Raw genomic sequence first — 27,336 nt, forward strand, 5'->3', positions numbered from 1 at the left:
CAACATAAAAGGTATTAAAATTCCACTAATTTAAAGTGCATTCTGTGGTGGTGTCATGCAATGTGAGGGGAAAAAATCTTTGTGGGAAGAAAAGGAACTGAGGACCTCATTATTTTTGGCAGGACTTCTGCACGTTTTGCTTATCAAGGAACTGTCATAGGGAGGTGATTATTTTATAGTTCACAAAAGTTCCCTCCCTCCTTCATTTCTCCCCATCCCAAGCAACCTCTTTACAGTCTGAGGGGCCTCTTTATGGGATTGCATTTCTACTTCTCTTCTTTTTTCCTTTTCCTTGCTGGGGTATTTTTAAAAGACAGATTTACCCAATTCACCACCATGGTCAGTGGGTTATTGCTCTCCCCTCCAAGCTGCTCTGAGAAGGGACAGAGGTTGTGCTGAGGGGAAGGCATCAGTGATGGCCCTGATCCATTTCCCATGGCCACGATCCAATGAATGCTTCGAGCTGGGATAAATCAGCCCTGCAACCCTGGTGACCCCCTCACTGCCCTGGGCAGCGTGTTCCAGTGCTTGATAACCCACTCAGTGAGCATTTTTTACATAACATCCAATCCAAACCTCCCCTGGTGCAACTTGAGGCCGTTTTCCTCTTGTCTTGTCACTTGTCACCTGGGAGAAGACACCAAGCCCACCTGGCTGCATCCTCCTTCCAGGGAGCTCCAGAGAGGGAAGAGGTCCCCCTGAGCCTCCTCTTCTCCAGGATGAGCTCCCCCAGTTCCCTCAGCGGATCCGTGCTCCAGACCCTTCCTCATCATCCGAGGAGCTCTTCCAAACCGTGAAGGCAGGAGGAGGATGGCTCTATCAGTAATTTTCCAGCCCGGGAAAGTTTCGCTCCTGTGAAGTTCCCAGCCCCGCGGGACTCCCGCGCTCCATCCCCGCTGCTGGGGCTGCCGGCTGTCCCCGCTCCTTCCCGCGGCTCCACAGCCATCGGGGGCAGAGCTGCCGTGCCCTGGGGAGGCTGAACCGTCCTCCCCGCGCTCGGGGAGCGGCCCCGGCCCGGCCCGGCGCTGCCCAGCAGGCGGCACTGCCCGCCCGCCGCACCGCCCGCGCCGCTCCGCTCCCTGTCCCGCTACCGGCCCTGCTCCTGCTCCTGCTCCTGCACCGCTCCCGTTCCCGGTCCTGGTCCCGCACCGCCCGCACCGCTCCGCTCCCTGTCCCGCTACCGGCCCTGCTCCTGCTCCTGCTCCTGCACCGCTCCCGTTCCCGGTCCTGGTCCCGCACCGCCCGCGCCGCTCCGCTCCCTGTCCCGCTACCGGCCCTGCTCCTGGTCTTGGTCCTGGCCCTGGTCCCGCATCGCCCGTATCGCTCGCGCTCCCGGACCGTCCGCATCGTCCCCGCTCCCGGTACTGCATCACCCGCACCGCTCCCGCCCCCGGTCCTGGTCCCGCACCGGCCCCGCTCCCGATCCCGCACCGTTCCCGGACCATCCGTACTGTCCCCACTCCCGGTCCTGGTCCCGCACCGCTCCTGTTCCCGCTCCCGCTCCCGGACCGCCCGCACCGCCCGCGCCACTCCCGCTCCCGCTCCTGGTCCTGCACCGGCCCCGCTCCCGCTCCCTGGTCCTGGTCCCCCACTGCCCCCGGTCCTGGTCCCGGTCTCGCACCGCCCGCACCACTCCCGTTCCCGGTCCTGGTCCCGCACTGCCCGCACCGCTCCCGGTCCCGCACCGCTCTCTGATCCGCTCCCGGCCCCGGTCCCGGTCCCGCTCCCGCCCGGCTGGGTGATGCGAGGCTGCCCTGGGCAGTGCCGGGCCCTCCCCCGCAGACGGGGCTCTCTGAGCGGGATTTTAGCGTTGTGGAGATGGGAAGGTGCTACGAGCAAAGGGGGCTGCTCGTGGCTGGCTGTGCTTTGCCTTCGTTCTTGTGAACGGGCAGAACAACCACGTTGAAATAGAAATAACTGCAGGTGAAGGGAAAGTGGGAGTGCAACATGGCAGGAATTGGCTCTGGCACTTTGTTGGTCTCTGTTTTGTCCCTGTTCTCTCCACCTGTGTGCCAGGAACAGCCCAGCCTGGCTCCTGGATCGATGCTGTGAGCAGGGATGCTCCCTGCAGCCCTTCCCATCTCATCCCATGAGAGAAAGATTACTACGAACAGTTTATCCCCGTGAAAAATAGCTGCCAGCAATGCTGCCAAGGTCAGTGTGAGCTCTGCTGTGAGCTGCAGCTGGGTCTCACTCACTGACCTTTTCCAGGACACACTAGGGAGAGGGAGCGCCCAAACCCAAACACATCCCCCTGTCTGCCCATGTACTTGTTCCTCATTTAACTAGAAGACAAAACCACGGACTTTCCCCAGGTCAGACAAGACCCACACGTGTATGAAACCTGGGTATGGATTTAATTGAAGCAGGTTTGTGCATGGGGCTCTGCAGTGTTTGGTTTGGTCACCACCCCTCAGCCAGCCACTGGGACATCCTTCATGAGGAGAGGATGGTGGTCCGTTCTCCAAGTGTGAAATCCCAGGGATGGACACGGTTCTGATGCAGGGTGAGGGTTCCAAAGAGACATCTCCTCTTCCCAGCTCCAGCCTGAGGGTCTGCTCTGGCACAGGGCTGGCATCACTGACTGTGGGGCTCCACCAGCAGCACCTGGCTGCTCCAGGTGTCACCTGCATGGCTCATCCTTGCCCAGCCTCTCCTGTGGCACTGAGTGAGGAATTTCAGGGTGCTCTGCTCACAAATGAGTCCTTATGAATTCCCCACTGCCTGGCCCAGCATGACAGGAGGATTCACTCTCCAGCATGGGTGGGATTCTGAGGTCTCTGAGCTCTGTCCTTTGGTCTGCAGTTGCTCCATCCTGCCCTGCTGTTAACTGTCCTTGGAGGGATCACTGGGGGAAGCAGAGCAATTCTCCAGTTCCTTTGTGATCCCCACTGGGCTTTGCTCCACTTTGATTTTCTTTTTTCCTCTCATTGACTTCTTAGATCCTGTAAACAGCCAGATGACAGCAGGAGTTAACCACAGAGAAATGGATTTACACTTCTGGAGTCAGCATGGCTTCATCCCAAAACAGGGACAGCACAGGAGGAAGCAAAGCTCAGCACAGGAAAGGAGAGCAAACCCTCACATGTGAGATGTGTGGGTATCCAGGGGAGGCTGTTGTGATCCTGGACACAAAACAATGTGAAGGAGAAACAGGCAGAGAATTGATCTGATGCAGAAGTGTCCCTGACAGGGTACCCAGAGCAGCAAGATGCATTCTGTGGATTTCTCCCTGTTCCAGTGTGGTTCATGGCTCACATCACATGCTGAGAGAGGTGCTGTGCCCCTCCATCACTCCATTCCTGTCACAGCTGCACCCACCCCTCACTTGGGACATCCCCACCCAGCCCTGGAGGGTTAAATGTGTCTGCCCTGGGCTGCACAGCACAGCTGTGCTCCTCCCCATTGCTCCAAGTGGCTGTTCTGTACAGCAAACCCTCTTGTCACCCACCTGTGCTGCTGTCCCCTGAGTCAGCAGGGCCCTCTGAAGACCAGGCTGGTAAAAAAGCTCCCTTCAAGCTTAAGCAACAGCCCTCTCTACATTTATGGTTGGGCTAGCACTTGGCTGTTTTTACCACCAGGACAGAGTGGTGAGCAGTGGGGTTTTCTGACAGAGCATTTTTTAAGGCCTGACAGACAAACTGTCTTATCCTTGCCCTTATCAGGAGCAGTTTTCTGCTTGTTCACCTGGAGGGAACATGGGTACAACACATTCCTCTGTCAGCAGGGAAACCTCCACAGGCACACTGGAAGATCAACAGAAGTGGCAGGAACTTTTCTCTGACTGTCAATAACACACCCCTGGGAATTTGGCCTTCCCCAGTCACCACCTCCCTGACCAGATAAGCAAACACAAGGGGCTAAGTTCTGTTAGCTTAGGTGCTTGGGGTGCTCTCCTGGCCACCCTGCCCAGGCTGTCCTGGCTAACCATTAGCTGGGGCTCCTCTGTCTGGAGAAATGAGTGTTGCAAAAACACGGCTCAGAGGAGAACCCTCCTGTGCCCTGTCCTGGGGCATTTCTCACAGGAGTCCCTCTGGAAGCAGCAGAAGATGTAGCCTTGAGCTGATGCCCCGAGGAACTTCTCCTCCTTACCTTTTATCCAGGGATCCTGTCCTCTTTTTCTCTTCCTCTGCTGCACATGAACTTTGTCTTTGGTGCAAAAGTATTTCCCGTCAGCCTCAGCTTCTTGTAGGATCTCATCTTCATACTTCTCCTACACCAAGGAGAAGAACAGTCAGTCTACAAAGCACCCAGGCTTTCCCAGGGAGCTGGTGGCTTTGCCAGGGACCTTTGTGACCATTGCTATGGAGTGATGACAGATGCTAGTGCTCATAAAGACCTGACTGGCTGGAAAGAGTGGCACTCCTGCCCCTCAGCAGCAAGTTGTGCAACAGGGTGGGAATGAGGTTTGGCACCTGGTGCAGGAAGAGCCATCACCTTCTGGAGGGAGCTTGGGCTGGGACAGCCTGTCTGACGTCTCTGGGACCCAGCAGCTGATGGCTGAGAACAAACAAACAAACACACAAACCAACCTCACTGTCCGTTGTGTCTGGCTCATCGGACTCTTGCTTCCCAGACTCGGCATCATTGTCATCTAAAGAAACACAAAAAGAAGTTTTTTTGGCTGGTGGCAGGCTTGACAAGCTCATGAGCAGATGTAGAGCCACTGGCTCAGGCTCACAGAGCCACTGAGGCAGAAAGCAGCTTCAGCAATAAACTGAGCTGTGAAGCAAAGGCACTGCAAGCTTCGTGGCCTGGAATGAATGTTTAGGAGTGATCCAACAAGACTGTTGGGAAACCAGCTCCCAGGAAAGCTGTATCCCCTGGACTTTGCTACACCAAGGTCACAAGAGCTGTCCCAACATCTGTGGCTACATACAGGAGGGAAACTGGGGGTATTTAAGCCCCACATTGCACCTTCCTGTTTGAGCCCCAGGTGGGGAGAAGCATCTTGAGGTGAAGAGGCCAAAAGGGACAATCCCATCTCTGCTGCTGGTTCAGTCAGCAGCTCTTGGCAGGGAATGTGTGCTGAGGAGCAGAGGAAGGAAAGGCAGGGGAGATGCTTCCCTTCCCTTCCCAGGAAAAGCATTTCAGTGTGCACGGCCCCTGGGGCCACACAGCCCCAGACATGTGCCTGCACACACCCCACCTCTGCTCACACTGATCTCCAGGGGCTGGGGCCAAGCCCTGCTGGTGATGGTGGCATCACCCTGTGTGCACACACAGTGACACACCTCAGCTGCCCATGGTGGGCACAAAGGGCTGTGCCCTCTCCGGAGGGGCAGGGGCACCCCCAAAGCTCAATTCTTGTTGCTCAGCACACGCAGCTCTAGCCAGGATGGAGCTCAGCAGGGCAGCCCCCTCCTGCTGCCCCTGCAGAGGTGGGAGAGCAGGTGATGCTGCTTCCAGGCACTCCTGGATTCTCTGTAGCCTGATCCCATCCTCACCTTATCCTTCTGCAGGTTAAGGTTCACTAGAAAGTGCAGAAGTATTTGTGTATTGTTTCCCCGGGCTTTGTGTCAACCTTAAGGTGAGAACTGAAGAAAGTCCTGTATTCCCACACCCAGAATGTAATCAGCTGAAATTCTTCTGCCATGATGATATCTCCTTAGCATGTAAATCACAGAGGACTCTTTTTTTTTTTTTTTTCTCCACTGTGAAAAATCCTGCTCTGGAGAGTGTTCCCAAACCACTCCGACACGCCCAGACCAACTAATCCAGGCGAGCTCAACTTTCTGGCCAAGCCAGTAAGGCTGGTACTGAGCAGCAGACGTGCTTGCCACTCTGATCCCCATGGCTGCTGCCTCCCACCTGCCTGGACAAACCTGGCACCTGTGTCCCTGGGGGTCAGGCAGGGAGAGAGCCTTGGGAGGGCTCTTGTGGAGGGTGGAGCAAGGGAAGGAAGGAAACCACCCTGATCTACCTGCTGCAGGTTCCAGCATCCCTGGCTCTGTGCTCAACCCTCTGTGCTGTGTCATCACAGGACACGCTTTGGAGCAAGGGGACAGACAGGGATGGTTTTCCAGTGCTAGTCCTGCGAACTTCTTGCATTTCCCCATCTCTTCTGGGACATTCTGAGCTGCTTCTTCCCTGAGAGGAGTGGGAAATGCTGGAGCAGCACCATTGTCCTGTTGGTGCTCTTTGTGGAGTGGGCTTTGCAAGAGGTCGGAGCTATGCTGACTCCTCAGCTCCTGGAGAATTCCATGCAGGTTGCTCTGTGAGTGTCCAAGGACACCCCAGGGGTGGCTCCTGTCTGTGCTGGACACAGACACTGGGCTTCTCTACAGAAAAACCAGGATTACTTTCTCCCCATTCATACTGAGCCTGAATTGTGGACGTATCTAGGGTAGAAAACTGAGCTCTCAAGGACAGAAATGCGAAACCTGAAGTTCCCCCAAAGGCCCAGAAGAGCTGGGAGGCAGGAGCACTTGGTGCCTGGAAGGTGGGATTGCAGGTGTGTGCAGGGCCCAGCAGAGAGCTCTGGGCTGGGAAATGCCCTCACCAAAAGGCACCTTTCACTCCTGCCTTCCCAAATGTCACATTTGCCTGGGGCTTCTTACCTGCATCTCCCTTCTGTGCGCCGACATCCCGCCTCAGCCCGGCCTCAGGAGGGGCCTCTGGGTCACTTGGTGTGGAGCTGTTTGTCAGATATGCCCGTGAAAGCCTGAGCTGTGGGACACAGGGACACAAACACCGCTGTCGCCAGGCAGGAGAGGACTGTCCCCAGCCCTTACTTGATGACAGTGACACGCACAGGGACGAGCATCACAGAGATGCTCCTGTGCACCGTGGTGTGTTTGCAGGGAGCCCAGCACCCCCTGCAGCAGCCTGTGGGAGGGGGCACAGGCTCTGCCTGCCCTTGGGCATGGATGGAACCCTGGATGGGCATGTGGAGTGAGAGCCAGGGCTGAGCAACCACGGCTCTGCCACGTGCAAACTGGCTTCTCACATACCAAACCCATCCTCCCGCAGTGCTGCTCATAGCAGTCCCAGCAGCAGCGCTGGGCACCCTGGGGTGGGGAAGGGGCTGTAGGGGATGCCAGCAAGAGCTGTACTCACCACAGCTTCCTCCTCCTCCTCCTCCTCCTCCTCCTCCTTGGCAGCAGCGGGCAGTGCCCAGCGGTAGGGGCAGCGCAGGCGGTCCCGCTGTGCCCTGTGTCCCCCTGCGGGCACAGCCGGGCTGTCCCCGGGGCTGTCCCTCGGGCTGCCGTCTGTCTGTCTGTGCCAGTCCGTCTCCCTGCCGCGGCCGGAGTCGGACAGGTCCAGCGGCGCGTCCCCATCCTCGTCCCTCGCCTCCTTCACCTTGGCTCGCAGCTCGGGGCGCTCCCTGCCCCGCCACAGCTGCCTAGAGAACAAACGACCCAAACTCTAATTAACTCTAATGGTTTATAAAAACCATTAGAGTTGTAAGCCAAAGATTGAAGACTAAACCCCTTCTTAGATTTACCCCACCATCCTAGCTCAGGAAGAAAGGGTTCAAACCCTCCTCTCCAACTCCCAAAGCTGGCATTTTTAACTAAACTGCTTCTGACCCTTCCACTAAACAGCCCGAATCGCGCCCCGAGACAACCCTCGCACCAGCTCCCGCACCACAAACAGAGTCAGCAACAATCCTCACCCCTCTTCCTCCCCATCCGCAGCATCCTCCAGGAACACCCTCTCCTCCTTGCACCCCGCGGCCATGCCCAGCCATGGGGACAGTGGCCGCTGTCCCGTGCGTGTCTCGGTGTCACCGTGCGCCCGCTGGCCCGGCTGGCACTGCCGCAGCAGGAGATGCTGCAGCCGCTCCCGCTGCTTCAGCAGCTGCAGCTTCTCCTCCAGCTGCTGGTCCCTCACGTACACCATGGTGGCAGGGAGCTTCAGCAGGGCTGCCTGCTCGTCCCAGGGGTCCCGGGAGCGCGCCCTGCTCTCAGCAGCCTTGCTCCGGAGCGGGTGGATGGGGAAGGTGCCGCTGTCCCGCTCGCCCGGGGCGCAGGGACCCGCCAGCCCCAGCTGGTGCAGGGAGAGGTGCTTGTGCAGGAGGCACAGCTGCTCTCTCCGGGCACTCAGTTTTAGGTTTTCGTAGGATGGAGCGACCTTGGGGGAGTCCGGGTTGCTCGCTGTTAAATAACTAAAAAAAGCGTGGGAAAAAAAATTGCATTAGAGATCACGTCAGGAAAATAACCCCACACATTAGCAACAGAGCTTTCCCATGGTTTCCCAGCTGTGCAGGGATGTGTGTGGTCTCTCCTGCTCTTTCCATGCCCTGTTGCAGCTCTTGGTCAGTACACCGTGTTTGTGTTTGGGGTCTGTGCTGGGGAGGAGGGTCCTGGTGGCCAGGGGCATCAGGCAGTCAGCAGTAGGAAGCCATTCCCATCCCACACAGCATGGGAAGCCATTCCAGCATCCAGCAGCAATCCCCTGTCCCCAGGCCATGGCAGCTCAAGGCAAGGGGTTATGAGAGTATAAGGATGCTCTCACATCAGCACTGCTGCCATGAAGTCACTTTTTGAATAAAGTCTTACAGCCAGCGGCATCCTAACTACCCCCTTGGGCTTTCTTAGTGCCTGAAGACCCCCAGGACAGAGGAACAGCCCACCCTCCCCTAATCTCACTCAATGGGAAACTCTTACAGCCATCGTAGGAAGGTTGGGGCAGTGCAGGAACCTGCCCTGCAAACCCACTCCCTGCTGCTGTTGGTTATTTGGCAGCTTCCATCAGGGCAAGCTGCTCCCAGGAATGCTCTGCAGAACTACTCACACTCTGGGAAACTCTCTGTCTACAGGTGAACTCCCTGGCCTTGCTCAGCCCTCTGTGCTCCTGAAATCAGTGGGGAGGATAAGCCTGGGAAGTGCTGAGCCCTGCAGGAAAGCCCATTAGAATAGATAAGGAGGAGCAGGAATTGCTGCCTGCCTGGGACAGTCCTGCCTGGATGTGGGGACACCTGGTTCACTTTGTGGGTCTGTCTGAGGAGCTGGAATAACGAGAGCCCGACCTTGTTGGGCTGGATTCCAGTCGCTTTTCACTGCTGTAAACTGGGATATCCCCCCCCTTCCCGAGGCTGTGGGGGAAGTCTGGGGAGGGAGGAGGGCAGGCACAGTGAATGCTGGCCATGCATCCACCGAGGGGCAGCTGCAGTGGGCCAGCCCATGGCTCGCAGGTACTCACGCCTCCAGGCTGGGGCTGTGCTCGCGCTCTGGAGGGAGAGGAGCCTTCCTGGCTGGGGGAGACACTGCTGCCTCTGAAGGACTCCTTTCCAGGAGGCAGGGTCTGGAGCCAGGTCTCACCAGGGCAATGGTTCCGTGCAGCTGGTTGGAAATCCTCTGGGATGCCTGTGACAGAAAGTCCAGGTGAGCCATTCCGCAGGGAGCCTGGCTGAACTGGGACACATCTCCTCACCAGTGAGGACAAGGCAGACAGCTCCTGAGTGCTCTGCTTGATATGGTTCTGGTCAACAGCCCTATCAAAGTTTTTATTCATTTTTCCAGGAATTTTTCCCTTCATGTACTCTCCATTTTCTGGCTGCACTGATTTGCAGCACAGGAAGTTTTGCATCTCCTCTTAAGTCATGATTCAGTGGCTTAACCAAGATAAGACCCTGCACATTCCTTGTCCCATAGTCAGGCCTTTTTACTCATGCAAGGCTTTATTCATGCAAGCTCCTGGCACACACTGCTCTGGTGGGTGTATTTCTGCTGGAGCACCTGGGCCAGGACATCGTTGTCTCCATCAGCTGTCATGAAAGGCTCACCACATGTTCTGACTTGACTTTCCCCTGCCCACCTGGAGATGTCACCAAGCCTTCCTGTGATCCCTATTAATCATCCCCACAGCCTGCCTGCAGCCTTACCAAAACCCCTTTTCACCTGCTCTTTCAAGTTTTTTGTGGAGGTCGAGTAAGCAAAACCTGTGCCAAAACAGAGGTATCTGTGTGGGTGTGTCTGTGGGCTTGAGTTCCCATGACCAGGAGCAGGTCCAGGTCCTGCAGTCTCATCTCCCAGTGCCCAGTGTCACCATGTCACTCAGCAGCCCTGGGCTGACACCCTCGCTGTGTTTGTCCTTGCAACCGCTGAATGCCAGGCTCTGGAAATGACAAACTACCCGAGTCTGGCTGATTGTTCCAGCCCCCAAGTGCCTCCTACTCTTTCCCTATCCCAATCTGATCCAGTTCAGATGAGCACAGCAGCGGGGACAAGGCCCGAGGCCAGCAGGCCACCTCTGACCACTCACTATTTCTGCAAGGCTGACTTCTTGGAGGAGAGTGCCTGGAGAAGTTCTGCTGCTTGGAGAGCTTCTCTGGAGCTTCTCTGGAGGCTTTTCTGCAAAAAAAAAGACACAGCCAGCTGCTGCAATGGTCCCCCAGAGCTGCCACAGCCCTGCCCTGAGTGGGCTGGAGCCATGCAGCCTCCCAGGGATGCCACTGGCTGCCACCAACCACCTCTCTGTGAAGATTTTGAGTCAAAATTACCTTCTGGCTCAAGCCAGCACCTGACTGAACGTGCCTTTCATTACATGTGTGGGTGGCAGGAAGGCAATGCTATGGTCTCTGCATGAATTTTCTTTCAGTGGAGGCACCAAGCACTCTTTTGCTCTAATGCAGAGCAGGGTGTTTCTCCCTTGACATGCATTTCCCCCCATCAGCTTTTCTGCCCGTGGCAATGTCCATCTGAGCTGCTAACAGCTTGGTCTTTGCTCTCCAGACCCTTTCCCAGAGCAGTTTTGCACCCTGGCTCAGTCACTTCTCACATCCCCAGGTCCCTCGAGCGTGGCAGGAGCCAGCAGCACCCACCTTCACTGAGCTCCAGCTCTGGCACGTCCTGCTGGGCTCCTGCCTCCCTGGGCTCTGCCTTCTCTGTGCTGACATTCCTGCTCACTGGGGACAGCAGAGTCAAAGGGGAGCTTGGTGTGGAGCAGCTTTCTCTGGAGGACACTCCTGGAGTCTTTGTCCTGTCCCTGTTGGAAGGAAAAGGACATGAATGAAGGAGAAGGGGCAGGAGAAGGAAGATTTGGAGCTGCTGTACTGAGAGCTCTGAGCCTGATACACAAACACACATATTTATCTATGTGTGTATGTGGATATTCCAGATCCTCAGCCTCACCTCCTTCCACTGCAGCTTATCAGCAGCCCAGCTGCAGTCTGGAGCATGGACAGAGCCAGCATGGCAGCCCCACTTGGAGCTGTGATTGCCCCACTTGGTTGTGGGTAAGGTCACAGGAAGCCACGAGGTTGGGTAAGCCAGGACCCAGCTGTGGCTATTGCAAAAGCTTTGTGGGAACCTGGCCCTGGCTGGGCTTTCAGCATGATGGAGGGGTGCACTGAGCACAGGGATGTGGTGTCTGCCCCCTGTCACCAAACCAGGATGGAGAGGGTGATGCTCAGTGCCACAAGGGAGTGCCTGAGCCTTGGAGACCCACACAGAGCCCAGGGTGGACTCTGGTGCTGAGATGTGGATGTTTGGGTGGAAATCCTCCTATCAGCATCTCAGGGAAGAGCAGAGCAGAGCAGAGTCACTCAGTGCTCAGCAGGCCCAGCCCAGCCCTCAGCTCTGGAAGCACTGGGGAGTAAAAGCCAAAGTTTAAGCGGATGGTGCTCCTGTGCTCTAAAGAAAACACATTTCTAAACTAATCCCTCAGTGCTAATTCCTCTGGACATTAAACCCTTGAGGAATGAGCTGATTTGTATATATTGGCCAGCCTGGCAGGTTACTTGGCTTCCAGCACAGTGCTCTGCTGGGCTGTGAACCTGTTGGTGCAGATCACTTCTCCCTCTTTAACCCCGTCACTGTCCCTTGTGTGTCACTGTCCTCCCCCAAAGCCACCTGCTTCCTGCAGACCCTCTCTGGCTGCTGCAGGAGGGGACCTGGTGCCATGGAAAAGCCATGGAATCCCAGGCTGAGCTCCATGCAAGCTGCCCAGGGCTTTGTTTCCAGGGGGTTAAATATCTTTGTTCCCCAAAATTTAATCGTTGGATGCTGGTGAACAGGGGAGTGAGCAAAGGTCAACAAGGATTTTGAGACTATTAGGGATTTTCCCATGTCTTACATACACAGGAACCCATGGGAATGAGATGCTAAAATACCCCGGAGGATGCCACAGTCTGGACCTTGCCCTGCCCAGCTCTGGGGATGCCCTTGCCAATGTCCCTTGTAAAGAATGAAATCAGGAAAGTGCTTACTCCAGGCTCTGGAGCCTCTTCAGTTCTTCCTTGAGAGTTTTATTCTCCTCCCTCAGGCGGTTGGTCTCGTTTGCTGCAGGGACAGAGGAGGTGCTGTGAGTTCAGGTGCTGCAAGGATGCTGCTCACAGCTCGCTGGGGTGCCTGGAGGGGGAGGAGGGAACGGCACCGACTTTGGGAAGGATGCTGAATTTCCTTCCTTCTTTGTAAGCGTGCTGGGGCTACGGGATAAAAGGGAGCAATTTTCTGACTCAGGTTTCATCAGGATTGGGTCTGCTTGCAGATCCCCAGCTCAGGGGAGGAGCACGACCCAGAACCAGAGCCAAACCCAAACCCAAAGCCAGAGCCAGAGCCAGAGGAGGCAGTGGTGGGTTGGGCACGGTGAACACCTGTCACAGACATATTTTATGAAAAATCTTTTTGCTAAGATCTTTTCTCCTGAGAAGCTGGGAAGCTTCAGCTTCTCTATGTTTTGCTGCTTTAGAATGTGATTTAGAGAATTGTTTACCCAGCATGTGAAATTGTTTTTACTTGATGACCAGTGACAGCCACCTGTGTTGAAGCTGTAAGCAGTCACAAGATTTTATCATTCCTTTCTTTGCTAGCCTGCTGATGAAATCCTTTCTTCTGTTCTTTCAGTATAGTTCTAATATATAATTTTCTTATAATATAATATAATATAATATAATATAATATAATATAATATAATATAATATAATATAATATAATATAATATAATATAATATAATATAATATAATATAATATAATATAATATAATATAATATAATATAATATAATATAATATAATATAATAATAAATCAGCCTTCTGAAACATAGAGTCAAAATTCTCATCTCTTCCCTCATCCTAGAACCCCTGTGAACACCAGGGCAGGGTGGTGCGTGGGGCTGTGTTAGGGGCAGGGCTGGGGATCTCAGGGGGGTCAGACAGAGGCCAGAGGGAGATGTGAGCACCCAGCACTGGCCACAGAGGTCACATCTGGGCTCCCAGGCATGGTGCCTTGCCTTGCTCCTGCTCGAAAGCAGCACGCAGGCAGCAGTGCCATAGCTGGGAGATAAACCAAGGGCTCTTGGCACCCCTCCATCCCTCCTAAATGCCTTATCTCCTTTACCCCATGACCCTGCCTGGGCTGGTCAGATCCCCAGGGAACAGCACCCTGTGCCTCAGCGGTGCTGGGAGCTGTGCCAGGGGCTCAGGAGAAGATCCATCACACGTGTTGCTTGATTTCATTGACCCGTGCTGAGCTGCTGCTGTGACTTTCCTGTCTTTGCCAGAGTGTTGCTTCTGCTGTGCCAAATGCATCCTTTTCCCAGGCAGCTGACACAGCCTGGAATCTCATTTTTCTGGAGGTGTGGAGGGCTGTGATTCCCCAGCTCTGATGATTTGTGGGAAGGGTTATGTCTCCTTGGACAGTCCTGCTCCCTCCCTTCTCCCCATCCCCAAAGCCTCCCCGGATTCCTGCTCACCATGCGCAAATATCTGGGAGAGGGATTAACTGGCAAAGCCTCAGCCTGCCAAAGCCAAGCTCACAGCGGGTGTCAGTACGTACAGAGGATGAAGATGTGCTGCAGGCTCTGGAAATGAGAGGTCTCATACTCATTCTGCTTCTTTTTGGCCAGCTCCTGAGTGACCATGCATCTGTCACAAAGGCCAGCTCGCAGCCTGGAGGAAGGAAACCCCACAGCTTGTTACCACATGGGAGAAATAATTTCCTGCCCTCCCCACGGGGAAGTGTGAACACCCAGACCATCACTGAGAATCACCCCCACAGCCCAGCGCTGGCCTTTGCACCCCTCCAGACCCAGCCCAACCACACCAGCTTAGGAAAGCTCCTATGCACCTGCCCAGACTCCTCCAGCTCTCCCAGGAGCTGAGTATAGGAAAAAGAGAGGTTCATGTGCTACATCCCAGTCCTGGGGCGACAGCAAACCCCAAACTCTCCCCCCAGGACTGTGCAGTCACTGCCACTTAGCAGCACCCTACTTAAAAACAAATCCTACCTGTTTTCTAACACCTTTACATTTTCTTTCAGGACCTTCTGTTGTTCCCTTAATTGGTGATTTTTAGCAAACAGCTCTTCAATTCTCTGAGCATCGCTAGTTGAAGAAACACAACAAAGAAAGGAGGGTTGTTAGATTTCTTCCCAAAACCCATGCCCTCATCCACAGTGCCCTTTTTCTTGTGTGGCAGGAGGGGAAACAAATGTGTTGGAGCCTGGATGCTGCCCCTGACACCCTCCTTGGAGTTAGCAGTTTAATTCCTCCCACTAATTGTTTTCCGAGGGAGAAAGCCTCAGGTGGCACAAGCATCACCTGCCAGTGGGAAGGCAAACTGGAGCTGGGCTGGGATCACCCCAAGCCCTGCCTGGAGCCAAAATTTGGCAGTGCCAGAAAGGCAAATGGTAATGCTCTGTAACCCAGCAGTGTTGGAGAATAACTCAGAAGCCTGAAATTGCAGTGGTGTAACCGCCCCTGTCCCCCAGCATCGCTCACCGGCACTTCTCTGTGGTCAGCTCCGTCACCTTGCTGTGCAGACCTGGAATCATGAACAGACACACAGAGATGGGTGTTTGTGGCCCATTCCCCAGCACTCAGAAGCAAACAGCACTGATGGAATTTCAGGAAGGTGCGTGGCTTTGCAGAAATCTCATCCATCCACAAGCCCGATCTCCGATAAGGAATAACACATTGCACGTGTTAAACACAGCCACAGTTTAATGTAACTGGGAAAAGTTGCACAGAATGTGAGCTCCTTTTGTATCTCCGCTATTTAATGCATCTCCTTTGCAGACCCAAAAAGTCTGGTTCAGTTTTGTTTCTACTTATTTCTCTCTACAGCCTGCATTTCCCAGGTAGGCAGTATTTTATAGCTTTCATGGTTGGAAAGCATCTTGGAGAATATTTACAGCTGAACGGCTTTCCTTGATAGATCTGCAGACATTGTATCCTGTCAAATCCATTTTATGCAAAGTAGATGTAAACATGTGGTTTAAATTGCTCAACAGTTTCCTCTAACTCTCGCATGGCTTGAAATTACACAAGAGAAGAATGAATTCATAAGCCAGAATCATCCAAAAGTGCTGAAGTTTTGTTCATAATATTGATACTGGGAATTATTCTAATAGGAAAACAATTGGACTTGGCACTTGGTTGCTTAACCTAATGGGTTTTATTTTAATAATGTATGGCCTGAGAAATAATTTATTCCCTAGAGGAATAAGCTATCCAACCTGACTCAAGTGTTTTCTTTAACAGAGCTTCATCTCCTGCTGCTTCTGTCTTATAGATTATTGCATCTCTCTGCTTTCCCTTTGATCGCTCAGTATCCAAACGCACTCCAGTCCTCCCTGCTGGAGCAGATGCCCAGCAGGTGTGTGTGTCACCCCTGCAAACTCCCGGCTCACAGACCACGACAGCAGGAGGAGCCAAATCCCCCCTGGTTAATGCTGGGAGCACCTGGGATTCCTGCAGGGGCTGAGCATCTCCATGGCCTCCTTTCCAGCGGCACGGAGTGCAGGAATGTCCTCTCTCTTCTGAGAGAAGAAGTTACTTTTCAAAAAGTAACTTCTTCATTCAAAAAGTCACTTTTTTCTCAGTATGCCAACGAGAGGTGCAAATATGCCACCAGTGGGTGCTGTCCCCTGAGGGGCAGGCTGTGACCTCATGTCCCAAGCCACCCCCAAGGGTGCTGCTTGCTCAGCACTAATCCCCAAATCTCCCTAATCCACACCTGCTCCTCCTCCCTTCAGGTTATTTGACACCAAAGGGATCAAGGTGCTGTTACAAAGAAATGGATCTTGGCCAGGTTTTGGTAAGAAAATTTTGTCTCCCTACCTTGGACCTCTTTCTCATGGATTTCCTTGAGCTTGTTCAGGAACTCTGCAAAACTCTCTGTGGTCATGTTCAGGGCTGAGCCACACACCAGGCTATGTCCAGTGTGAGGATGTCCTTCTGCTTCAAATTTCAGCCTAAAATAGAAAGAAAAAGTCCAACAAAAGAGATGTGTCTGGTGCATGTGGTGTTCTGGAAAGGACAAAGCCCAAAGCTGGGAAGGGAAATCGTTTGCTAAACCATGGGATGCATTTTTGTCCACCCTGCCTCAGTGCTGAGCATAGCAAAGAGCATGTCTTAGATACTGGGAGAAGCCCAGCTGGAAAATCAGGCTTTTCCTCTACTTGTTGAGCTGTTTAAATTACATTTCTCTGGGATGAGGTGAGGCAGGGCATCTTCTTGAGCATAAAGAAGGGACTGACTGCAGAACTCATGCTGGGACCACATGGGGGCTGATGATGGGGAAATTCGCAGCAGATTTGGTGCTTGAGCCTGATGGGCTCATCTCCTGCTGGGATGCTCCCTTGCATCCCTCACCCCTCTGGAACCAGGCCCAGCTTTTACAGAGGCAGCACACAGCACTCAGCCACCCCACTGACACCACCCAGGCTTCCTGCATGGCCTCACGAGCTGTAGTCTCTTCCAACCCTTGGGAGACACCCAACAGAGCTTTTCCACCCAATTTTACAGAGAAACCACGAGAGGTGGTGTCCAGAGCCAAGAGCTGCAGGAAGCTGGAATGGACACATCCATGGGGTCCTCTGGAACTGCCAAAACCACACTGGGAAAGAGGAACTTCCACAGGAAGGAGTTTAGCATCTCCTCACAGGAACTTGTCCCCCCAGATCATTCTGGGTTACTGAGTCATGGTGAGTAATTCTGATCCTAACAGAGCACCTGGGCACTCAGCCTTCAACCCCAGAGAGATCCCCCTGGAGCTGGGCAGTGAAGGGTGGGCTGGCACGCAGGCTCTGTATCCCCACGGGGAGGTTTTGCTGGGCTCTCCCAGCCTGGCTCCCGCCCGTGCCTTTATCTGCATGCGCAGCAGGGATGTGCCAGATCGCCTGCATATGCAACATGTGGGCATGCGGAGCTGGAAGAAGAAAGTTTCCCCTAAAGCATCTGATTTTCAAAAGAAATGAGGCACGTGGCAGCAAGCAGCAGCAGCGAGCTCGGCACGCTCGGCTCGGGAGCAGCGCCTGAACACGAACCTTCCCCCAGCCACCCTGCCTGGCTTCGAGCAAAGCTGCTGCAAACTGAGTGGAGAGCTCATTCTCTGGGGAAACAGCTAAAAATATTCATTACTCCTGCCTCCCTGGGCATAACCCAGCCGTTGCCAGGGCTGGGTGATCTAAGCCAGCAAATAAAAGCACGGGGTGGCTCCTCCAGCTTGGGATCTGTGAAATGGGACTGGGAGCTGATCTCAGCCCCAAGAGCCACAGTGAAGAACCAGCCAGGGGAAATAACGTGCAGCTCTAACACAAAAACCCCTCCTGGTGTTAATGGGATGCACTTCCCAGGATCACTGAGTCCTAAACCAGGCTCTGCCCTGGGCAAAGCACCTCCCCAGGGCTGAGGGGAGCTTGTGAGATCCAGCACTGCCATCACGGGGCTGACGCCCCAGGTGCCAGCTGGGAAGGCTCTGCAGCACCCAGGCACTAATTCCCATTGCATTCCCCCGTGCTGTAAGCTGGGAAGGGATTACAACTGGCAGCAGAGGAGTTGGTGGCTTCATGTGCTCCTGCTGCTCTTGCTGCTGCTGGACCAGGTCCTGCCCACCTTGTACCAAGGGTTCAGCCCTTTGCCCAAGGCTGGCATCTCCTTAGGCTGCACCCAGCATTCTGAGGCACCCTGGCTGGGACTGGTGCCAGCCTCTGGGCTGGCATGGGGTGGGGGCAGCCCAGGTGTCACTGCTGGATCTGGATCCCTGCAGCTGTGACTCAGGGCAGAGCCCGGCAGATCAGGATTTGGGGCTGGGCTGTGGGCAGCAGCTTCACTTCCATGCACAGCTGAGGCTGTGGTGCCACCAGCGTTGGGGTTTACTCCTCATTTTCTGTTCCTCAGAGCCCTCAGGTGGGTGGGGACCTGCTGCAGATCCAATCAGCAGGGAAAAGCTGCCAGATTTGGTGCTTTTTGAGATGCCAGAACCCATCTCTGCCTGCAGGTGGAACAGCCACTCTGTGGCAGACCTGGCGAGGAGCTTGGCTCTCCTCTGTGCACACACATGGTAACACAGATCCTTCATGAGCATGGCTCTCATGTGTCTTCTGCCAGGATTCAGCCTTTTCCTGCAGCAGAACAGCCCCACTGGCAGCCCAGGCTCCCTGAGGGCTCAGCTTTGCTCCCTCTCACGCTGTGGATGGGTGAAGCTGTGAAGCTGCAGCTCCCTGCTCCTCTGCCCTGCTCTGGAGGATTTATTGAGGGAGATTTACTGCTGAAGCCCAGACCACAGAGCCCCAGAGTGTGGAGCTGGCTCCCTGAGACAGGGATTTCATTTGGAGCCCTTTGCAGAGCTGTCACTGTGATGTAGAGCTGCTGGTGCTGGATGCAGCCCCGTGGCAGGGCTGGAGCAGCCCTTTGCCATCCCAGCAGGGCTGGGAGTATTTCACAGTGACAGGTGCCCTCTGCAAACAGAGCCCCAGTGGCAGGGACCAAAGGCAAACTCCTCACCCAACCCTAAACCCGGAGGTTTTGGGAAGCCCAAGACTGGGGGGAGCTGCTGTTACCTGCTGTGGCTTTGCTGCTCTCTGCATCCCTCGATGCTCACTCTGGGTGGGACAGGGCTCCAATTTGGGGCACAGGGACCTTGGGGTGTCTCCTCTCATGCACGGGGCTGGAGCAGCCCCCAGCATCTCCTGGGTACCAACGGCATCCCTCCTTGGGCAGGGTGCTGCTGTTGTGGCTGGGGAAGGGAAAGCAGCAGGGAGGTTATTTCTGTCCCATTGAGGGGGCTGGGGAAGGGATGGGCTTGGGCAGCTGGCTCTGACAGCACAGCCAGCCCCCATTCCTTGGTGCCCGGGGTGTTCCTGGCCTCTCAATGCCATCCCCAGCACTGCCTGTCGCACTCACAGCGTCACATCCCACCCTGAGCCCTGTCTCCTTTCAGGAGGATAAAGCAGCTCATTAGCTAAACGAGCTTAAGTTATTGAAAAAGAAAAAAAAAAGGCAGAAAGGAAAAAGGCAGGACAGTGACATTCTGATACCGTGGGATCAGTGAAGCTTAATGGATTTGCCAGCAGATATTTCCATCAGCAGGGCTGGAGCTGCTCAGCTCCAGGCTGGGTTGATGTCACACACCTTTCTCTGGGCAAATTGCTGGGCAGAGCTGCTCTGACCAGCCAAACTTTCTCTCTTTGGCTACCCTGCTATGTTCCTGGTCTAATTTTAGAATTACAAAACAAGTTTGTGCTCAGAAAAACTGCCTGATCACTCATGGAAAATCTGCAGTCCAGGAGTATTTCACAGGCCAGTATGGAGCTGATGCTCTTTGCTGATGTACTTCACTTGGCAGCTTGAGAAGGGCTTTTTGGTACATTGGGGGATTCTTTTTTTTTTTTTTTTTTCTGGGCATTTATTTATTTGCATGACTTACCATGGCACAGACTGCCCTAAAATGGATCCCAGTGCCTGCTCTCCACCGTGCTGGGTTTGCTGTGGGTGCCAGATTGCAAAATTACCTCCCAACAAGTGAGACAGGAGGAGAAGCCTTGGCTCTTGCCTCTCAAGGGGGGGAGGATTTGCTGCCTTCCTCTACCTGGCACAACCTGAAAATCCTCCCCAGAGCAGAGCAGAGCAGAGCAGAGCAGAGCAGAGCAGAGCAGAGCAGAGCAGAGCAAGCAGAGCAGAGCAGCTGCTCCGTGCTGCTCCACCAGCCCAGGGCCCGTTTGCAGCCAGCCCCAGGGTGGCTCTGCTGGCTGCTGCAGGGGGGTCCCACTGGGCTGATGTGGGGCTGCAGCACGGCTCTGACCCGCCCCAATGGCCCTCTGGGTTTGTGTCACAGCCCCCTGAACAGCCCAGCAGGATCAGCAGCACGGGGAGATGCTGCCCCTGCTCGCAGACCTGTCCCTCTGCAGGGAGAGCTCAGCTGCAGCAAACCCTCCACGATGCAGCTCCAGCCTCAAGTCCCAACCTGCTCACTCTGGGGCTCTGATTTACTTCTAGCCCAGAAAGTCTCTGTTGCCATAATACAGCACAGCCCTGGTGATCACAAACTCAGCAGCTCCATTTCTCCCCCTCCATCCTGGCCCTGTGGAGGCAGCTTCTGCTTTTCCAGCTTCTGGGGCAATCACCAGCCCCCCAGTTCGAGTTTTCTTCCATTTCCTCATTTCTGCTAAAGCCCTTATTCCCCTCAAGAGTCCTTGTTGTTCCTTGCCATAGGGACATCCCTTCCCTTGTTGCTCCTTGCCATAGGGACATCCCTCCTCCCTGCAGAGCCTTGGGGTTGCAGGATCACTAAAACCAGAGCTGTTGGTCCTCTGCAACACCTGCACACACCCAGGGGTCTGACTGGCTTTCACACAGCAGGGTGAGCAGTCTGGGGGTCTCTCCTTGCACTGGCCCCATCTGGGAGAATGTTTTGTCATCCCACTCCCCAACTCCTGCTGCTTTGCTGAGGTTTGACAGTAAACATTTGTTCTGCACCCCACCTGAGGACAAATGACATTTGGAGCCGCCAGCTGTGCCACGATGCTCCCCAGAGCGTGGTGGGCTTTGGGCAGATCTGTGGGCAGCCCTGTCTGCCCACAGGAGGATTCAGAAGATGATTAAAATTGTTCACTTATCTGCCTGTGCATCTCGGGGTAACCACAGCTTCTATAAACATTCCTCAATTAACGCCTCAAAACGCTCTGGGAAGTGGCTAATGAGGCATTATCTCGTTTTTTGGGTGCTTTAATTGAGGAGTGGTGAGGCTCAGGAGTAGCTCAGGGCCCTGTTGGGATTGGAGGCCCGTGGTCACTGCCCATCCCAAACACTTCCACTGCCACCCCAGAGCCCCCGGCTGGCCAAAGGGGCAGGGAAATGCCCTGGGAATCTCTGATGGATGCTGGATATCACCCCACCCTCTGCTTGTGCTCCTGTCACACTGCTCATGGTGCCTGGAGAGCATCTTGGTCCCTCTGCCTTCTCCTCCACGGCCAGAGACCTCCCCAGCAGCATGGCCCAGAGCCCACACTGCTCCTGACATGGGAATTCACCATTCCTGCTCCCAAGGCATGGGACAGCAGGTCTTGTGTGGGAGAACGGGCACAAAGACTCCTCCCAGCCACACTTCCACAAAGTGGCACCTCTGCTCCTGCTGTGTGGGGGTGCATGGGCACCCTGAGCCAAGATAACGGCCATGCACATGGAAAAACCAGAGCTCTCTGCCCTGGGTATGGAGATATCCCTGGACATCCCCAGAGGATGAAGTCTTGGGGAAGATCAGCTTTTCTCTTTAGCATCATTTAAAAAAGGAGAAATGTGTTAGGGAGAGCTAGCCCTGCACACCCCTCCTGGGTGATGAGCCCTGCTGCAGGATGAGTCTTGGCAGCTCAGCCCCGTGCTCTGCTGTCCAGCAGCTGGGACAGACAGAGCTGGGCATTTTCATGGACTGAGGCATCTCTGCATGTCCCAAATGCCTGGTGACACACATGGCTACCTAGGCTAGGCTTGGAATCGATGCATCAGCGATCCTCCAGGGGAGGATCTGTGGCCATCTCAGGACATGGCCCATCGTGGCACTGCCCCAGCAGAGGGACAAGGAAGGAGCAGTGGGGACAGCTCAACCCACAGCAGCAAAGCCCCGTGCAGGCAGTGTGTGTGGGCACAGTCTGTCTCCTGCAGCAATCCCACCAGCAATTCCTTCCTGCTGGGTTGGAAATAGGGAAGGAGGATGCCAGCCCTGGTAGCACCACAGCTCCTGCCTGGGGCTGCCCAGAGAGCTGCAGCCTCTGAGTGTTTGTGCTGCCTGAAGGAACAGATCTGGACAGCCCAGGAGGGCACTGTCAGGATGTCCCACAGGGGACACAACGGGGACAGATGGCCACCTTGCCCAGCTAGCAGGGGTCACCACAACCCAGCTCCAAGCTGACACTGAGGGAAAAAGCAGCAAATTTGTTCTCAGCTTTGGCAACAGAGGTGAGCTCAAGGTGTGAAATGGGGTGGGAAGGGAGACCCCCAACTCCATTTGAAGTATTTACTGCCCAGCATGTGCATGGCTTGGTGCAGGTCAGGGCTGCCTGAGGTGCTGCCTGGAGGGTGGATCAGGTGTGGAAGGGGGCGATGCCCCCCAGCACCAACACCCAGGTGCTGCCTGCCCAGGATGGGCACATCCAGGATCCCCCACAGTCCATCCCATATGGCCACAGCTCTGCTCCCCCACGGCTGTCACACTGCTGGATGTTTGCTCAGAAAACTTTTCTGTTCCTGCCTCTGCTCCCCCCTTGCCAGATGCAAACACGGCTGCGGCTCCCTGGTACCCACACAAATACTGACACCCACCAATTGCTCTGACCCTCCACAGCTGTTTCACTCCATCTGAGTGGAGCTGGATGCTGTTTCTCATCATTTAGGATTGCAGAGATATCCCACTACCTTTCATGCTGAGGTGGAAAATGCCAGAGGAGAAGTTTTTAAGAGGAGAGCCCCGGGGTCGTGTCTGGGCAGTGCTGCACAGCCCGGGAGGGCTCAGGTCCGCTCCCCACTGACCCTCAGAGCTGCCACTGCCCCAAATCCCCCACTCCCCAGCTGCTGCAGAGCCCCAGATTTCCTCCCCGAGCTCTGAGAGGGGACAGACAAGCAAGCAAAGCCGTGACACACCGACCTGTGCCCATTAGATGGGAGCTGGCCCAGGCTCCGTGTGCCGGCCCCGAGTGACAGCTCTGCCGGAGCTCTGCTGAGCCCATTTTGGGCAGCCCTCCATGGCTGGCTCACTTCATGCCAGCTCCCTTCCCAGCTACACAACACTGCCCAGGATCTGGGGGACAGATAAAAATCAGTGCAAGCACAATACTCACTGTGAGCACTGTGCCTGTGCCTCTTGCTTGGCTCCTGGAGAGGTTTGGGTCGCGATCAGGAGTCGGTCATCTGGGACACGGGAGGCAGGAGTGAGCAGTGTGGGTGAACTTGCACAGACAATAAGCCCTAATTTTTTCCTTGCAGCCTGACTGGTTCTACTGGTTTGCGTTTCTTTGCCCCAGCAGCAGAAAGGAGGCTCAGCTTGGCTAAAGCTGCCCAACAGGTTCTGCTGCAACACAAAAAGTGGCAAGACCAGTATGGTGTGAACCCAGATAGAGATTTGATTGTTTTCCCATAATTACAGCTCAGCCTGTGCTGTTGGTTGAAGTCAATCACATTAGCAAACAGACCCTTTTAAATAATTCATCCAGCATTAAGATGGAAAGTTCTTTTTATATAAGTTTTATACAACTTGGTGCTTTTTGAGAAGAGGAGAAAAAAAAAAAAAGAAAAAGAAATGTGACAGCAGCAGCAGCATCTGACTAAATTAGAGTGGCTCAGCCCAGGGCTCAGAGCAACCCCCAGCCCCAACACTCAGGAGATGGAAAGGGATGTGCCCAAATTGACACAAATGGTGCTTCAAGTGCAGCATGAGAGCCCATGATCATCTTGGATTTCCTTCTGGAGGCACTTTGCAGTGGCTGGGGATGCTTTAGGGACCAGTGAGGAAGGGTTGGGTGACTTGGGCTCCGATCCTGGCCAGTCCCAGCTTAGCCCGGGTTTCCTCCCAGCTCCAGCTGCTGACACAAGCAGCTTTCACCCTAAACCGTGGGCTGGTGGAGCCCAAGGCAAAATGGACACTTCCTGAGCCTTTGAAGTGCAGCTACTTCAGCATCCCCTGGGGAAAACGCTGGCACGGATTCCCCTGCCCAGGCTGGGCAGGGACAGCCTTCCCCCGCAGTGCTGCAGACAGCAGCAGCTCCAGCAAAAAGCAGGAGATGCACTCGCTCCCCATCAGCCTGGCAGCGATAAAAAGGAATGGAAAGTTGTTGCCCACGTCTGTGGGGCCCAGGCAGCACATCCTGCTCTGCCCAGAGCTGCCCTGCGAGGAGCGGGGCCCTGCTGAGCTGGCACAGCCACTCCGAGCGTCCCTCTTGCTTAATAGGACACGTAACCCGAGCAGGGTGGCTTCCCTGCGACACTTCCAGCGGAGAGGGAGAGCTCCTGTGCAAGGGGATTTGGAGCAGGGAGGCTGAGCTGCTCCTCCTCGGAGCCATCCATCCCATGGCATCCCCAGAGCTCAGTGCCAGCCAACAGCTCAGACCCTCTGCTGCCCCAAATCCCCTCCGTCCCCCAGCAGAGGTGCCACCACGCTGCCTCACACCCCAGCTGTGAGCTGCCTCCTCGGCTCTCGGGGTCTCTAGATTGTCAGAGTGACCCTGACAAAAGTTGGAAAGTCTCTTTTCCCAGCCTGGTGGTCGGAGTCCGAACACTTCAGTTCTCATTCTCAAGGTTGTTTATTGTATCTCATCTATAAAATTTTTTCTCCTGTCCTGCTGAGGTCTGCTCAGCAAGACAGTCAGAGGCACTCTGCCTGCCCCCGGGGTGGTGTCTTTATACTAAAATTGTCTTTATATTAAAAGTTACGTGTACAATATTTACAATTACTTTCCAATACCTATCACCTATGTTAGACAGTGAGCTTCTACTCTAAACCAATCTGTAAGTGCCAGCACCACAGCAGAAGATGGAGGCCAAGAAGAAGAAGAAGAAGAAAGGCTGGACATGCCCAGATCCCTCCATCTTGCCCCCTGAATCCCCATTCTAAAAAACCCCAAAATCTACTTTTTCACCTCATAATAAATTCACTATGATTCCACTTAATTTGTCGTGGCTTGCAGGTCTTCATCTAAGATCAGTAACTTGCTCCACAGGTCACAATCAAAACAACAGGGGCATCTTGGGCTCTTTGCCAGGGTCTCTGAGACCCCTGGCAGGGGTCTTGGCTGCTCAGGACAGCCATGGGGAAGCCCTGGGTGCTGACACTCAGCCAGCCCGGCAGAGCTCTGAGCATCCTTGGCCCTGTTTCCCTGTGGCAATCCCATCTCAAACGGTGGCTTGGACAGGTCGGGCAGGCGGGGGCAGCTGGGGCTCCCAGGAATGTGGCTGCACACCCATCCCATGGAAATGGGGGCCAGGTAAACAAGCAGCTGCTCAGCCAGCCGTGGTCCTGGGCAGACCTGTAGGGGCTGTTTGGTGATTGCTCTACGTGCATGAAATTCCTGACTCATTCCTCTGCAAGAGGGACCCAGCGCAAGGTTGAGGGGGTGTTTTCCATCCAAGCCTTTTTATGAGCCACCTGCAATGGGCGGAGGGAAGCTCTTGGCTTTAATATTCCCTCTTTCCTTTTGAGGCCTTTGTTTTATTGTCGGAAATGACAATTAGAGATCAACTGCTTGATGTGGCCTGGCACCTCGGGCTGGTGCTTGCGGTGGTGGAATTAATGGCAACCATGTGGAAGAAAGATCCCTGCTCAGACCAGCCTGGTGACACCATGGGAGGGGCCGTGGGGGAACTGGGAGCTGTGGGGCTTGGGGAGACCCCCTGCAGCAGCCAAACCTCCGAGCAGTGACACTGGGACCTGGGGCACCGAGCCATGGGGGCACGGACACCATCCCACACCTGCCCCCAGCAGCTCTGGGGCAGCTCTGGCTGGAGCATCAAGGAGAGAAACACCAAAGGAAGGGTTTAATGGGAGCAGCTGCTCGTGGGTCTGGGCAGGCTTGAGCAGAGCAGCTGTCTGGGAGTGTTGTGCTGGTGCACAAGAAGGCAGAATGGACATTTCTGGGAATCATCTCCATGTTACCTCCTCTTGTCTTGCAGGCGTCTACTGATGATCACACAGATTGCTCACAGAAACCAAGGTCTGTCTGCTTCCTGGCAGATCTGGGCAGGAAGGCATTTCTTTACATCTAGGGACTTGGGGAAAAAACATCAAGCCCTTTTTCTGGAAGGAAAACAATAAAATAAGAAAAGAAACACAAATCCACTGATGCAATATGAAGGCATTAGGTTGAGACTGAGACAGGTGGGTGCAACTGGAAAGCCAGGGAGATGACAGAGCACCTTCACTGGGCAAGACAAGGAGGACATTCAGTAGGTTCCAAGCTGCTTTCTGGATATGTAGTGGGGAAACTGCTCTGATGGTGACAGAACTCATCCCCAGAGCTGGGTCATACTGACCCCCACCAAAAGCAAAGGATTAGAGCAAGTTAGGCTTCCAGGAAAAGCTGGTCAACAAAATTAACATCTGTTATGGATGCAGCTTATCCATCACTGCACAGGATCAGTAGGATGGAAAAACCCTGTTTCAGGAAAGAAAGCACATGGTTTGTTCCCATTGAAAGGGACACCACGGGGCACTAAAGACACCCAGGGGAGATGTTCCCTATGGGCTGGGCCGCCTGAGCACAGAGCAGAGCTGGAGATCAGATGCAGGCACACCCAGGAGCCCAAGCCAGCAGGGATTTCATGGGGACGTGGCCAGAGCTGGTGACCAGCATCCTGCAGCATCCCTGGGACGGGAGCTGACAGCCTCGTGCTGGGCTGGAATGGGCTCCTGGGCCATGGATGTGCATGGAGGCCCCAGGTGAGGATCTGTTAAAGCCCTTTAGGGTACTGGCAAAACCATCCCCGTGTCATAGCAATGAGGGATCAGGCAAACAGCTCCTCTGGACAACGTGTGCCAGCACCTGGAGGATTTCTCCCTGATATTTAACCTACCCCCGCCCTCTGCCCGTTTGGAGCCGCTCCCTCTGGTCCTGTCACTCGTCACACGTCAGCTTGAGGGCACTTCACAGCCTGATCCTCTTGGGCTTTCCACAAATCCCATCGGAGCAAACCCAAAGGAGTTCCTGCAGCAAGAGCAAGAGCATGGGAACAGCGTCGCTGGGCAGACGCTGCTCACGGCAGACACAGGAACAAAGGCAAAAATGTAAAGAGGAGGTAGATCAGCGTTACCAGGCGGGTGCTGCAGTGAGAGAAGGAAATATTCCCTGGATGAGCCGCCCCATGGGCAGGAATCCCGAGCGGCTCCGGCAGGACGCAGCACGCACATAGCAGGCAGCTTCCACCAGAGGCTGCTCGATGGCTTCGAAACATCTCTGCCTGCAGCTGCCTGCACAGCACACAGCCCCGGGACACGGCCCGGGACGGGATTTGGGAGCCACAAGCTCGGAGGGCTCCCGTCACCCTGGGCAGCACCCGAGGGATGGAGCATCCTTACCTGCAGGACCAGGGCAAGGGGGCTGCTGGCTGCTGTTCTCACCTTGGAAAGGTGGAAAGGCTCTGTAAGAGTGAGACAAGGAGAGGCTTAGCTAAACCGGTAGTTTTCTGGT

General features: G+C 54.8%; 1 protein-coding gene across 2 annotated transcripts; it reads right to left on the bottom strand.

Moving 5' to 3' along the window:
• Window positions 1-2,406: 2,406 nt before the first annotated feature.
• RBBP8NL (RBBP8 N-terminal like) lies at window positions 2,407-23,103 on the bottom strand. Of its 2 annotated transcripts, XM_030963333.1 has the most exons (16): window positions 22,999-23,103; window positions 18,730-18,905; window positions 16,007-16,140; window positions 14,666-14,708; window positions 14,174-14,269; window positions 13,723-13,835; window positions 12,155-12,227; window positions 10,769-10,932; window positions 10,210-10,298; window positions 9,148-9,311; window positions 7,619-8,110; window positions 7,060-7,345; window positions 6,561-6,669; window positions 4,533-4,594; window positions 4,093-4,213; window positions 2,407-2,945 (listed from the first exon to the last, which is right to left on the bottom strand). In XM_030963333.1, exons 3-16 carry the CDS (start codon window positions 16,071-16,073, stop codon window positions 2,827-2,829), a joined length of 1,998 nt encoding a protein of 665 aa, XP_030819193.1. In that variant the 5' UTR covers window positions 16,074-16,140; window positions 18,730-18,905; window positions 22,999-23,103; the 3' UTR covers window positions 2,407-2,826. The 2 variants fall into 2 exon arrangements, with proteins under 2 accessions (XP_030819193.1, XP_030819194.1); XM_030963334.1 differs by lacking the exon at window positions 18,730-18,905.
• Between the last annotated feature and the right edge of the window lie 4,233 nt (window positions 23,104-27,336).

This window comes from Camarhynchus parvulus, chromosome 20, assembly GCF_901933205.1.
Source record: "Camarhynchus parvulus chromosome 20, STF_HiC, whole genome shotgun sequence".
Taxonomy (NCBI): Eukaryota; Metazoa; Chordata; class Aves; order Passeriformes; family Thraupidae; genus Camarhynchus; species Camarhynchus parvulus.

Excerpts from the sequence above, each read along its gene's own strand:
- RBBP8NL (XM_030963334.1), bottom strand. The coding sequence starts at position 16,073 with ATGACCACAGAGAGTTTTGCAGAGTTCCTGAACAAGCTCAAGGAAATC. Across the intron at positions 6,670-7,059 it reads AGGAGGAGGAGGAAGCTGTG|CTCAGGCTTTCACGGGCATA; the intron begins GTGAGTACAGCT and ends TGTGTCCCACAG. Across the intron at positions 2,946-4,092 it reads ACAGGATCCCTGGATAAAAG|GATCTAAGAAGTCAATGAGA; the intron begins GTAAGGAGGAGA and ends GGCTGTTTACAG.